Raw genomic sequence first — 13,367 nt, forward strand, 5'->3', positions numbered from 1 at the left:
TTTATGTTATGATAAATTGCACTTCCCATGCACTGCGCCCAAACCGCTTCGGAAATTGATTTCGGAAAACATTGCGTAATCTACTTAGCTTCGGTCCTGACAATCTAGAGTATCGATCTCCCTAAGCCGAAGACACGACGCGCGTCCAAGTGTGCCCGCTCCGAGGTGATTGTACACAGTAAACACACGGCGGACCACACGCGCAAACTTCACAGTGAGACACCCACCGGGGCGAGCCACCCTCCTGCTTTGGGTGGTCCTCGGGTGGAGAGTCCCGGCCATCAATAATCGTGTGTTATTTGGCAGTAATTGGCTCCTAAATGAGCGGTGTCAGCTGGAAGGCACCTGAGAGGTCAGAAGTCCACAGGCTCTGAGGGGGGGGGGGTCTGACTTTGGGCCCCGTGGGACGCTCAGGATGTAATGGGGGCGGGTGGAGGTGGTTACTCCCCTTTTTTCTCTCTAGATTTCTGTCTTCTGCCCTTCCTGTGTGTGTGTGTGAAATGAAGCCAGCGGTTTAATTAGCAGCGTCTCTCCCTGCCGAGGATCCGCAGTAATTACCGACGAGGACCCCTCCGTCTCTCGTTGCAGTTATCTCTAGCCGCGTGTGCGGAGCAGAACCCGTCCTCTGTCCAGCGCTGCACACGAGCAACCTCTGTCGTCGATAACCGCCCCGCGCTCGTGGCCCCCGCGATGTTTATGGCCGACATCTAATCACCAGTTTCCCCCGCCCCCACCCCACCCCCTGCTTATTAGTGCTAAGTGAATTGTACGGAAGAAATTCAAACGAAAAGGGAATTCTTCCCTTGCTGGACTTTAATTGTTTAAGTTTCAACTCTTTAACACCACTTATCTCCTGCTTTAGGTAATTTAATTTAAAAAAAAAAAAGTCCTCGCTGTAAAGATAAAGTGCCACACACTGGCGTGGGTGTTATTTGTCCATGAGTCTGGATAGTAAGAGGCAGAAAGCTGTGTTAGCTGGCCATTGGAGGTGTTTGCTATTTAAGGGCAGAATGCCCAGTTAGATGAAACATAACGAGGGACTGGAAGTGATACCGGAGCCCTCCGTGGAAGCGGTTGACCTTTCGCGAGGCATCGGACAGGCATGGTTACAGCCCGCGGGTGTGACATGAGTGGTGTAATGATCGGCTTGTTCTGGTGAGGGCCTCACCGGTGTTTTCACATCAGGAGCCAATTTAAAGGTCTTTTATTTGGCTCTCCAACTTTGAGGGCGAACCACATGGTTTCAGCGTTAATGTCAATACTGCTCATTGTTCTCTTTAAGACAAGGCACATAAACAAATGTGTGTTGTAGGTGAACGAATGTTTCTTAAAAGCAGGGGTTACATTCAAATAACTTAATTTAGCAATTATATTTTGCAACAATTGTGTTTCAAACAATGTGATCGATCTCATCGCTGTTTTTTGTGTGTTCCGAGTTGAGAGTATATCCTTTTGGATTACTGTGCAACGGATGCACGGGCCCAATTGGGTATCATGGTCCCCTTTTCCATGAGAGTCTTCTCACAGCGCGCGGATGTTTACGCCGCTGCCATCGTCTCGTAAATGCTCATTAATTTCATCCCTCCGTGGCAAAATCATTTCCAGGAGAGGCAATTCAGCCGCCTGTTCCTTTCAATTCACCGCTCACGTCAATCAAGTCCTCATGCAGTATCCTGCAAAATGGAGGTGTTATATGCCTGCAATTATCATGTCATATACTCGAAAATGTAAATGAACGTGTGTGTAAAATTAAATTTATGGGTTGTCAGTGAAGAATAAGAACCAGGAGAGCAATTACTTATCTGCTTTCATCTCGGAGCCTCCGATACGTCAAGCAGAAAAGCACGCAGTTAAACGCCGGGATTTGCATTGTGCTGCACTTCACAATGGACGTGGGCCAGTGCCTTTACTCCCCTTTCTTTCTTCCTACTGCCTTTTCTTCCTTCCCCCTCTTTTTGGTCGGAGCACTGGTGAAACAAAAATGATAATCCCCCATAATGCCACTGAAAAGCCAATGTGAGTGTAAAAGAAACTTCCTAATTCCATAACGAGGTTCTTTCCTGACTCTTTTTTCTTTATCGTACTCGTCAGGGGCTGAAATCATACATTATTCATCTAAGGGTATCTGACTATGAATGCTTACGTTTCGCCACTCTCGCAATGGACAAACAGCGTGAAGCCAAATTTAGATTTAATTCCACTTCAGATATGCGCGTGCATACGTCGGTGTTAAATCCTCCTCGTCTAAGCCCGCATCCCTTTTGTGAATCAAAACATCTTTGTGCTAGCATCCAATTAATAGTCTTAATGAGTGCATCACTCATGTTGTTTCTCAGCTGCACTCGTCCCATTGTCACGGCATCCAACACAAAACCAGGAGTGACTGCGGGGGTAATTACTTACCCAGCAAATGTACCTTTAAGGGTTAATAACATTGAAGGTGTAAGCACAGCATTTGCATAATTACACACAGACTGTTTCATTTGCAACTTTTTGACGGCTTTTGTTCAGCACTTTGCTTATTGTGGATGCGTTTTCTTCAGGCGCTCTTGCCTGGAGGAGTCCAGAGAAGAAAAGACATGTACCACAACATCCTCCTCCTCCTCCTCCTCCCCCTCCTCCTCCTCCACCACCTCTCCCACCTTCCATGGAGTCCCTTCTCTCTAAGACCCTAATGAACAATGGAGGCAGGATTTGTTTGAATATGAATATGAATGTGCAGCGGGGCCGGCTGGAAGTTGACCTTCAGCTGTGATTTTCAGTTCATCAGGATTAGTCAAGGCGGGCGATCAGGAGCCACTAATGCATAATGACTTCTAAAATGAAAAATGTGTAGTGACCATGCAAATGTCTCGGCTAATCAAAGAGGGGGGAAAAAACCTGGGCGGTGGGCGGAGGGGGGGGGGAGCTAAACAAGGACGTGTCAAGGCCTGACAGAGAGGGAGAGAGAGGGAGGGAGGAGAGAGAGACATGCATGGAAAGTAATCAAGGCAGCTTGATTAGCTGGCGATGAGGACAGGGATGTATTATTGGCCCCTTGACACACCGTATAGGCTAGCTACTGTCATGGCAGCCCCATGCCAAACACCGTTACTGCCATTAACCTCCAGCAAAGGTGCCACTACATGCTGATGTTCAAATTGTGTTATAAAGGTGGTCTTTCAAGAATCATTGTTGACAGGATGCAACGTCCAGCCCTAGAAAGATGTTACATTAGTACACTGTGCTAGAAGCTGCTTGAACGGTCATATGGAGAAGGAAGAGGTTATTTAAGCCTCTTCAATCAGGCCAGTGAAGTGTGCGTATGTATGAGGAATCAAACGGTGTTTTTTTTTCCGAGAGCACCACCGTAAAGTCAACAATATTCAACACAGTATTTTATATTCCCTACAAAAGTTGTTTCATTTTTAAGCAGCCACAAGGAGCTGAAACTCCTTAATGTGACTGTTGGCCCACTCTCCCGTGTTACAATCAAAGCGCGGGGAGGAACGTGTCCTTTGTTTATTGATCTGCTGCCTCTGAAGTCTCTTCCGCTGCTTCACAGGATTTGTATCTTTTAGTTTTTGTCTTGGTAGAGGTCTTTAACTGAAGTTTGACGGATTTTAATGACGGCCTCTCTGAAAGGGACAACGTGTCTGTAGAGAGCAAGACACAATTGTAGAAGAAACTGCCCCCTCCATGGACAGAACATTTTTTATACACGACCCACCTCAGCATCCACTTCATCAGTGTAGTTTCAATCAACTTTTTTGCATGTTTTGCCTTGGCAGCACAGATAGACGTGCTAAAGTGAGGGGGGGGGGGGGTTCAAGGGTCCTGCTAATTAAGGTCTATGTCTATTTAAATCCTCCACTTTTCCCACCGGGCTGGAGGCAGAGAAAAATAATACGAGCAACACAAAAGCACAGCACCCACCTGTCCTTCAGCATCTCCTCTAGGCTACCAAGCGTCACGGCCATGGGAGGCCTGCTCTCCTACCTCTCAGTCGCCAATTACTACACTCCCAGTAGATCCATGACAGTCTCTGTGGTGCTCTATTTCTCCAACTTCCTCTGTTTTTTTTGTTTTTGTCATCCCATACATGTCCCGTTCATCGCGCCTCTTTCGGCCCTAACGTTCCCTCCTCTTTTTTCCGACCGTCCTTGTCCAGGTTCCAGTGTCAGTGGCCATGATGAGTCCCCAGGTGATCACGCCGCAACAGATGCAGCAGATCCTCCAGCAGCAGGTGCTCTCCCCCCAGCAGCTCCAGGCCCTGCTCCAACAGCAGCAGGCCGTGATGCTGCAGCAGGTACAGACACTCGCACCCAATGCTGAAATGCATGCCCCACCTGAACCAATGCGATCCTCTGTTACTTCATTTAATCCTTAACACGTCCACAAGTCACTGCGGTGCGACCGGTCGCTCGGCCCAGCACTCCGCCTCCCCCCCCTCACTCCTCCCCCCGTGTCCTTGACACGCTTACCGAGAGGAATCTGGAATTGACGTACTTGTTCACGTCACCTCTAATTAACGCTCGCTTTGAGAGTTGCCTGACAAGCATCCATCAGGGATGGTGAGAGTAGGGCACAGTTGGGTTGAGCACGAGGAGCCGAGTGACAGGTGACGGATGATGTAATATTTGGAATCAGCTTGAGAAAGCACACACTCAGCCCGGTGTCAGAGTTGAAATGCATTTGTCATTCATTGATTTGATTAAGGGAGAGAGAATTGTTTAATTAAGAGTGTCACTCATTCTGATTATTCCTCTTGATTAAGAGCGCCCAGTCTCCAGGTTTAGTTTCAGTACAGTGGCGTCACTTTGTGGCGTCTCTCTCCATAGCAACCCAACGCAATGAACGTTTTGCATATTTTTTACATGGTCAGTCGTACTTAATCACATGGTCACAATCTCTCATAGGCATAGAGTGTACAGTTATATTATTGATTGATGTTGATGAAGTGACTACAGCGGGAGATACAAAACAAGCTCCAAGGACTGATTTTTACACGGCAGAACTGGACCGTGTTTTCCATTGGCCCGTTTCATGAACCCCTCTTTCGGACCAAAAGGCCATCCTGGAGATCACAAAACTGAAATCACTGTGTAAACAAATGTCATGATACGTGTATTAAAGGAATCCGTTTAAACTGATTTTAAGTTATATCATTTAGAAAAATTAAAAGAAATCGAATAAATCCGAAAGCAAACCTGCTTCTCGGCTTGTGAATACAGCAGTAAATGCAACGCGCTTGAGTTTAGAGATGTGTACTTCGACAGAGATGGATTTACCCTTAAATCTTCTTTTGGTGTGTGTGTCTATGTGTGTGTGTGTGTGTGTTTACAGCAACACCTGCAGGAGTTTTACAAGAAACAACAGGAGCAGCTTCATCTGCAGCTCCTCCAGCAGCAGCACCCTGGCAAGCAGGCTAAAGAGGTAGGTGCACCACGTGTGCACTTATTGACCTTTGACTTTTCGACCCCTCAGATAGGTTTGCACTAAAATACTGGCTCGTGTTCAAATCCGTCAATGAGCTCTCATTTTGTCAACCAAGAGCGCACATTTCCTTTTTAGGTAGATTACGGTAGGTAGATTCTTCTTTGAACGAAATCAACTGATTAATTTGTCGTTCTCCAGTAGAAGAATCCCCCTCCCCAAACAAACACGCCACTAATGAACACTTTCAAGGACCAGAGACAAAGGCTCCTCGGTCTAAGCCCGTTAATGAACTGTTGCCACAAACGCACAAACACATGTGCTAAATTTACAGCGCAACGGCATCCATAAATCACGTTGACAGGCAGCGGGTCGACAGACGTGGCTCCGTCTCTTCGCCGGAGAAGAAGAGACGGGCGCAAAGGCCCTTTTGAGACGTTCGCCTTTGCCGCGTGTGAGCTCCACGCGGTGCGTGAACCCTGAGAGGCGGTCCAGGGCCGCATCCAAGCAGTACGGGTATCCATCCATCCATCCATCTTCAACCGCTTATCCGGGGTCGGGTCGCGGGGGCAACAGCTCCAGCAGGGGACCCCAAACTTCCCTTTCCCGGGCCACATCTACCAGCTCTGACTGGGGGATCCCAAGGCGTTCCCAGGCCAGTGCAGAGATATAATCTCTCCACCTAGTCCTGGGTCTTCCCCGGGGCCTCTTCCCAGCTGGCCGTGCCTGAAACACCTCCCTAGGGAGGCGCCCAGGGGGCATCCTCACCAGATGCCCAAACCACCTCAACTGGCTCCTTTCGACGCAAAGGAGCAGCGGCTCTACTCCGAGCTCCTCGCGAATGGCTGAGCTTCTCACCCTATCCCTAAGGGAGACGCCAGCCACTCTCCTGAGGAAACCCATTTCGGCCGCTTGTACCCGTGACCTAGTTCTTTCGGTCATGACCCATCCTTCATGACCATAGGTGAGGGTAGGAACGAAGATTGACCGGTAGATCGAGAGCTTTGCCTTCCGGCTCAGCTCTCTTTTCGTCACAACGGTGCGGTAAAGCGAGTGCAATACCGCCCCCGCTGCTCCGATTCTCCGGCCAAACTCACACTCCATCTTCCCCTCACTCGTGAACAAGACCCCAAGGTACTTGAACTCCTTCACTTGGGGTAAGGACACATTCCCTACCTGGAGTAGGCAATCCATCGGTTAAATTGATCGTAAAAAAAAAAGGTATCCCACAACACACACTTGGCCTTTCTCTTTTCTTTGTCGCTCCGTGTGTGTGTGTGTGTGTGTGTGTTGCTCCTCTCCGTATCTCCTCATTATGCTGCCTCCGACAGGAAGCTGCGTCTGACATCCCGGCGGCTTTGTTTCTGTTTGGATTTGTGAATAGAGTTTTTCAGGGGCCCCCGCCATCAAATATGGAATAGAAATTGCTCCGTTATTTCTCTTGAGGCAGAGCGGGGGGGCGTTGGAGGGGGGGGGGCGACAAACTGCCTTCCTCTATCACTCCATTATGCAGTCTGCTTTCCAGTGAGTGCATCACAAGTTTTACCCCCCTGCCCTCCAAACGCTTTTGAGTGTCCACTCACTAACGTACAGAAACACAAAAACACGTGTATGAGGAAAGGAGCACAAATACTGAGTAAATCAAATCGCCAAACATGGACCAAATACGACCTCTCTCGTGCGTCCTGTCTTTCGACATTACACGCTAAAAAGACTGAACATGTTGCATCTTATCTAATAGTGTGCACTTAAAGCCAATTACGAGCTTTTTGTTTCCCCCGAATACTCCCCCCCCCCCCCCCCTCTCTGACTTGTTTTGCCACGGTCACTGAGTTTGATGCTTTTTATGTTTGTTGTTGTTTTTGGGTTTTTCGCAGGGCTTACGCAATTGTCTGTCTGGCCCAGCGATAAACAACTCTGTGAGGCAGCGAGGGAGAGCAGAGCGGGGGAGGAATGGAGAGGGGGGGGGGGGGGGGTTAGTGGACAGGCGCCCGGGCATGTGTGTGCATATGTGTGTGTGTGTGTGTGTTTGCACTTGTGTCCTATGCATTCACACGCATGTGATGCTGTAAATCTCTCATTCCGCCCGGCTCCCTCTGGCCACATAAGCTGTAACAGACCATCAGTGAAGGCGAGACAATTAACTATCAGGGGTGTTGGGAGGGGGTTAGAGCAGAGGGGGGGGGGGATTATACCAGAGGCTTAGTATCATACACAATCACAAGACACATATACTGATGGGCTTGAGAGCTGGCATGTCAGTCTGTTGTGTGTGTGTGTGTGTGTGTGTGTGTGTGTGTGTGCTCGCAGACATGGGCGCACAAAGAGGGGAGAAGGCAACAGCAGTGTGGTGCAGCCCGAAAAAACAGCAGGGGAGACTTAAGGGGAGCACAGGCTAGAGAGAAGGAGAGCGTGCAGAGAGGCAGGAGCAGAGGTAGAGCTAAGGTCACAGCGGGGGCGCGTGAGGGCGGACTCCCAGACACCGCTCCGTCTTCCCTCTCCTCTGCCGCTCCTCGGTTGTTAATTTGTCTGTCATTTCTTTTCCCCTCCCTCCTCCTCCTCCTCCTCCTCCTCCCTTTGCTCCTCTCTTGCTCCTCTCCTCCTCCTCCTCCTCCTCCCCTCTACAGCAGCAGCAGCAGCAGCAGCAGCTGGCCGCCCAGCAGCTCGTCTTCCAGCAGCAGCTCCTGCAGATGCAGCAGCTCCAGCAGCAGCAGCACCTGCTCAACATGCAGCGGCAGGGCCTGCTCTCGCTGCCCGGCCCGGCCCCGGGCCAGGCCGCCCTGCCCGGACAGACCCTCCCCCAGCAAGGTAGGAGAAAGAAGGAGGACCGGAAGTGTGGGGTCGGAAGGGCGGCAGTGCGTGGGAGGGGAAGGAGGGGAAGTAGTGGTGCCAAGGCAGGGGGGGGGTGAGGTGTAGCACGTGACTCGCATTGGACACGTGCTTCCTGTGTTTAGTTGCTGCTACTGTCACCTTCGTTGTCCACCCCCCCCCCCCCCCCTCCTTCCTGTCAGATTTGCGTCGTACATCTCAAAAGCATGTGTGTCACCTTCCCTCTTCTGCCCTTCCATCATGCCTGTTTTTTTGTTTTTCTCATTGGCATTCACCCGAGTCTCCCCCCACGTTATCTCTAAGTATGTCTCTATGTCTGCTCGCTCCTCATTGGTATGCTCTACTACCTTTCACTTTATCCCAAACTCTCCACAGGATGGTTTGCTTTTGACTTCCATTCTCTCTCTCTTCTTGTCTTGATTGTAGCTTTCTCTGTCTTGCGTTTCTCTCTCAGCTGTGCTCTGCCTATGTTGACTGTTTGTTCTTTTCCCTTCTATGTTTCTGTTCCCCCGCACCGCGGCATCCTCCTCCCTTTCCCCGGTTGTTGTTGTTGTTGTTTACTGCCTTCACTGGGAGAGGAGAAAGGATAAAAGGACTCAGGGAAAGACGAGAGCAGGCTCCCATTTTCCCCCTCGGAGCCGAGTAAACACCTGTGTTTGTTGTTTACTGGCAAAATGGCGTTGATGGAAAACAGTAGGCCGCCGGTTGTAGGGAGGGAATCAAAGTGAGGGAATATTGCCTTATTAGTTCCAAAGCTCAAACCAAGCGGTTTGCAAAGCTGATGGAGCGTACACACACTTAATACTTTATACATCACTCGTCCTGGCGGAAAACACCCAAATCTTTGAGACTGAGGTGATGTATCAACAGGTTTAAATCAGGACTTACCGGAGTAGAGAAGAAGAAAACAACAGGTTTTACTGTGTATGAGTTCATCGGATCACAGTCTCGCACAGGGCAGGGCCGTGAGTCATGCAGTTTTATGCAACTTTTAGGTTGTTTATGTAACTATTTCTTTATTTGAGCAGCTGTATTGATAGAATAAACTGTAAACATTGCTCTCTGTCCGTCCCCGTCTTTGTCTTTTTGTTCCCCTCCCGCTCTCCATTCTCCAGCTGGCCTGAGCCCTGCAGAGCTCCAGCAGTTGTGGAAGGATGTGACCGGAGGCGGGAGCCACACCATGGAGGACAACGGCATCAAACACAGCAACAGTGGCAACGGCGGCAACGGCGGCGGCGGAGGTGGCGGCGGTGGTTTGGACCTCACCACCAACAACTCCTCCTCAACTACCTCCTCCTCTAATCCCGCCAAAGCGTCGCCGCCCATCTCCCACCACTCCATTGCAAACGGACAGTCCCCAGCCCTCAACCACAGGAGAGAGAGGGAACGAGAGCGCGAGCGGGAAAGGGAGCGAGAGAGGTAAAGTGACTGAAATGTCCCCGTCCCCCACCTGCCCCCGCCCCCACCCTTTTTGTTGCAGTACCAAGTAAAAAGGCAGAGAAGATGAAAAGTTTTGCCGCGGCTTGTTTTTTTTGTCTCCGCGCCGCGATTCAACGCAGGAGCACATCGGAACGCCGCGGCGCCATCCGGAGCGCTCGCCTTTGTTTGAAACAACAGCGTCGTCGCAGCAGGGATAACAAGATGTTTTGTTTGTTTGTTCAATAGTTTATTAGCGTCTTGGTAATATTAAGAAGGTAAGAGCCTCGCTCTCCCAGGGGACCGCGTGTGCCATTGAACGCACTTAGCTTGCACACAGATATCAAACGCACGGGGAGGAAGCCATGCAGGCAGGCGCACTTACAACACGCCTCTCAGGCAGGCGAGACAAGGTAACCTCCTTGTACATTAAGTATTTAGTGCCTTCTTCCCTTTTTTTTCCCTTTTGAAAATTACCTTCTTTGCTTGCTTGTCATGTAAACAGAATACGTGATGCCTTGAGTGGCGTTTCCGGGATGTTTATCCTTGTGATGGCGTCTTTTATAAATGCACCCGGCATCAAAACACTGACTGTTCACACATCCGCCTATCTGGCCCATGCATTATTCAAAGGCTTTTCTTGGGCGATATTATAATAAGGACTTAGGGTAGAGGCGCGCGTGTGTTCCAGTGTGGATGCTCGGCAGAGAATCACACTGGAGGTGGAAGTGCTGTGTAATTGGTTTAAAGTAGATGCTATCCCTCCAGTACCACTAAAAGGAGGCTTGAAAAAGATACCTTTAGTAGCAGGACGACAGAAGCAAAGACAGCGGTAGGGAGGGAATGAGAGGAGAAAAGAAGAAGACTTTTCATCCGCCTGTGTCCCGAGGGGTGTGTGCCGTCTCATAATGATCGAACAAGGAGTATTGTCAGGAGCGCTGCTTACTAACATGCCACGGATCGATGTGGGGGAAGCCCCTCTGTAAAACATAGTGTGAGCTCTTCCAGTGCAACACACACACACATATGCTCGGGCCACACACATGCACATGCAAGCGCAGGCATGAGTGACGGGCAGAAGAAACACGCACAAACGCACACAAACTACACGCAGCGCAACACACTCCGGTTCACATTTTCGCACAGAGAGACACGCACGCACACACCGGCGGCGAGCCTAAAAGGTTAAACTGTCATCTTTAATAGGATGTGCTGTCTAGGCGGGGTCGTAACTTATTTGGGTGCCATTTAAAAAACGCCAGAGCCCCCCCCCCGACCCCTGTGTCCTCAGAGAACATAAGTTACACACAGTATTAATCTCCCGATGAAAATGATATGGCTGTCTGGATTTTGAATGTTTACGTCCACCCCTCCACCAGATAATGGCTTTACAAGATGGAGCCGGGGTGGAGGCAAAGCTTCAGATCCTTGTTGAGTTCCATGATGTTAGCTCGTAGTTTAGTCAACGCCGTCTTTAAGTTAATGGAGTAGCCTGATGTGATCATTTGGATTGATTGGGAGATGAACTGTTGGCTAAGGTAACACACTATTATCCCTCATCTCCGATGTTTCAAGGCTGTCTTGTTTTTAATCGGCCTTCCTCCTTCTAGCTTTGCTTATCTGTTGCTTCAACATAACTGACCTGTTTGACCCCGTCTCTTGTTGATTGCGTCACCCGACACGCACAAAACTCCTCAAGCCTTTTGCCGACCCTGCTATGAACTTGATGCCCCCCCTCCCCACACTCTTACTCTCCTAACCTACCTGTCTCTTCTTCTACTTTTTGCTTTAGTTCACTACATGAAGAAAGTGGAGGCACCCACCCTCTGTACGGCCACGGTGTGTGTAAGTGGCCCGGCTGCGAGAACATCTGCGAGGACTTCGGACAGTTTTTGAAGTAAGACTTTGTCGCAGCGACGTCTTCTCTCCTTGTGGCGATTCCATTTTATTCTGTGTGCGTACATGAAGCCATCTCTTTTATTGTGAAAGACACACACAGAAGTTACCCCCTGCACCACAGCACCTCCTTTCTGTGGCTAAAGCGGGGGGAAGAGAGGGAGGGGGGCTAACAAAGAGAGCATCGCCGCCTTTCAGAGAGCGCACTTTGACCTTCCAGACAGCCGGTTGACAGGGTTGAGCTCTCGCAGTGCAGGATGCCCACCAACTCTGATCCATAACAAATCTCCTTCCTGGTGTGGAAGAGCTTGATAGGTTTGTGAAAAAGCGTCAAAAGCTAATGGCAACTCGCACGGCCGCACACTTACCTCCACAACAAAGGCCCCCATTCACCGTTGTCATGGTGCAGGCGCCAGAGCGAATTAACTCTTCATGCTCCATCAACAATTTAGTTAATTAGCTCATTTGTAATTGGCCGGCTTTGTTGCCAGGATGTTAGTGGGGGGACATCAAAGGAAGAAGGTGTTTGCAGCACTGCCGATTACAGGTTATCACATTGCCACTCACTGAGAGCCTCTCTCCCGCTCTCCCTCCCTCCCTCCCTCTCTCTCTCTCTCACACACTATCACTCTTTCCCTGGCTCCCTGCTCCCACACAGAGAAAAGAAAGGGAAAGCTTTAATTTGAATATTCTAATTAGATTTGTAATTAACTGTGAAATAACGATCTGGCGAGTGTTTTTCACCGGCTGTAAATGTCCATGTGAATTCGCGTAAACTATTGAAATCAGGACATTGTTCGGGCGTATTTTCCAAATTATGCATTTCTCTACAGTAGTGACTGTAATAAGTTGCAGAAAGAGGAAATAAATAAACTAGTCCACCCATGGGGGAGCTGCTGCAAGATTTAGGTCAGGTTTCACTAATTCTACAGCAGCTCCTGAGTTAAAACTAAAAGGTGTATCTGTGAAATGATATGACGAATAACAAAACCAGAGTTTACCAGTATGTGAAAGATGCAGCCAGACACAACATCAAGATGCATTTTAGCAACACATAGATTTGAATTGAGATGAATATATATATCCCAACTATTGCCTGACAAGTGTGTTTCCTTATCCGCTTTAGAAAACGTGTTACATATCAATGCCCAAAACTGTTTTCTTCAACAAACAGAACGCATCCAGCTGCTATGATTTTCGAAGCCAAGCTTATGAAAAGCCAGTTTTTCTGTTTGCATGACATCGGCCAACCTGAACTACAAGCTACAAGAGTTTGCCATGCAGCTTGTGTTTGTGTGTGTGTGTGTGTGTGTGTGTCTGTGTGTGTGTAGGCAAGCCTGTATCAGATTAGCAGGTTTTCTGTGTTCTGGTCCAATCACCTCAGGACACTTACTTAAAGAAGACACCCGGCCATCCCTCTGCACAGTGCGCTCTGTTCACACGCAAACACAACCTAAGTCTGTGTGCGCTCAGGATACTGCGTCTAGGTAGCTTACCTTGGTTACCCGGGCGAGGGGCATTGATACGCCGCATAAAGCGATTTGCCTGTGAATCCGGTAAGCTGGTAAGCCGGAGCAAAAGGATACGTGGTTGTAAAGACAAACTGAGCGAGTGAGAGAAAACAGGTAGATTTCAAACGCTAAAGCAGAGAGCACAGGTAGGCAGATGGTTTTGTAAGAACACGCCAGAACATTGGCTGCTACAAAACAGAACAGTGTCTTGGTTCAGCCCCCCGTGCCCCCCCCCCCCCCCTCCCCCCCTGCAAGTCAGAGGCTGGCTCTGTACTGTAACCCAGCCAGCACATGAAAACA

At 49.4% G+C, this 13,367-nt stretch overlaps 1 protein-coding gene across 16 annotated transcripts in view; it reads left to right on the plus strand.

The window, feature by feature from the left end:
* foxp2 (forkhead box P2) overlaps positions 1–13,367 on the plus strand; it is a 98,558-nt gene that overhangs the window by 62,914 nt on the left and 22,277 nt on the right. For 11 of the 16 annotated variants that reach the window (XM_078101788.1, XM_078101794.1, XM_078101781.1 and 8 more), the window contains 5 exons: positions 4,151–4,288; positions 5,326–5,415; positions 8,043–8,223; positions 9,360–9,663; positions 11,453–11,557. In XM_078101788.1, the coding sequence (XP_077957914.1) occupies positions 4,169–4,288; positions 5,326–5,415; positions 8,043–8,223; positions 9,360–9,663; positions 11,453–11,557 (800 nt within the window). In that variant the 5' untranslated portion in view covers positions 4,151–4,168. The remainder of the gene's footprint in view (positions 1–4,150; positions 4,289–5,325; positions 5,416–8,042; positions 8,224–9,359; positions 9,664–11,452; positions 11,558–13,367) is intronic. The other 5 variants (XM_078101792.1, XM_078101796.1, XM_078101784.1 and 2 more) reach the window with 1 other exon arrangement.

The sequence above is a fragment of the Gasterosteus aculeatus genome, chromosome 4, assembly GCF_964276395.1.
Source record: "Gasterosteus aculeatus chromosome 4, fGasAcu3.hap1.1, whole genome shotgun sequence".
In the NCBI taxonomy this organism is placed as follows: Eukaryota; Metazoa; Chordata; class Actinopteri; order Perciformes; family Gasterosteidae; genus Gasterosteus; species Gasterosteus aculeatus.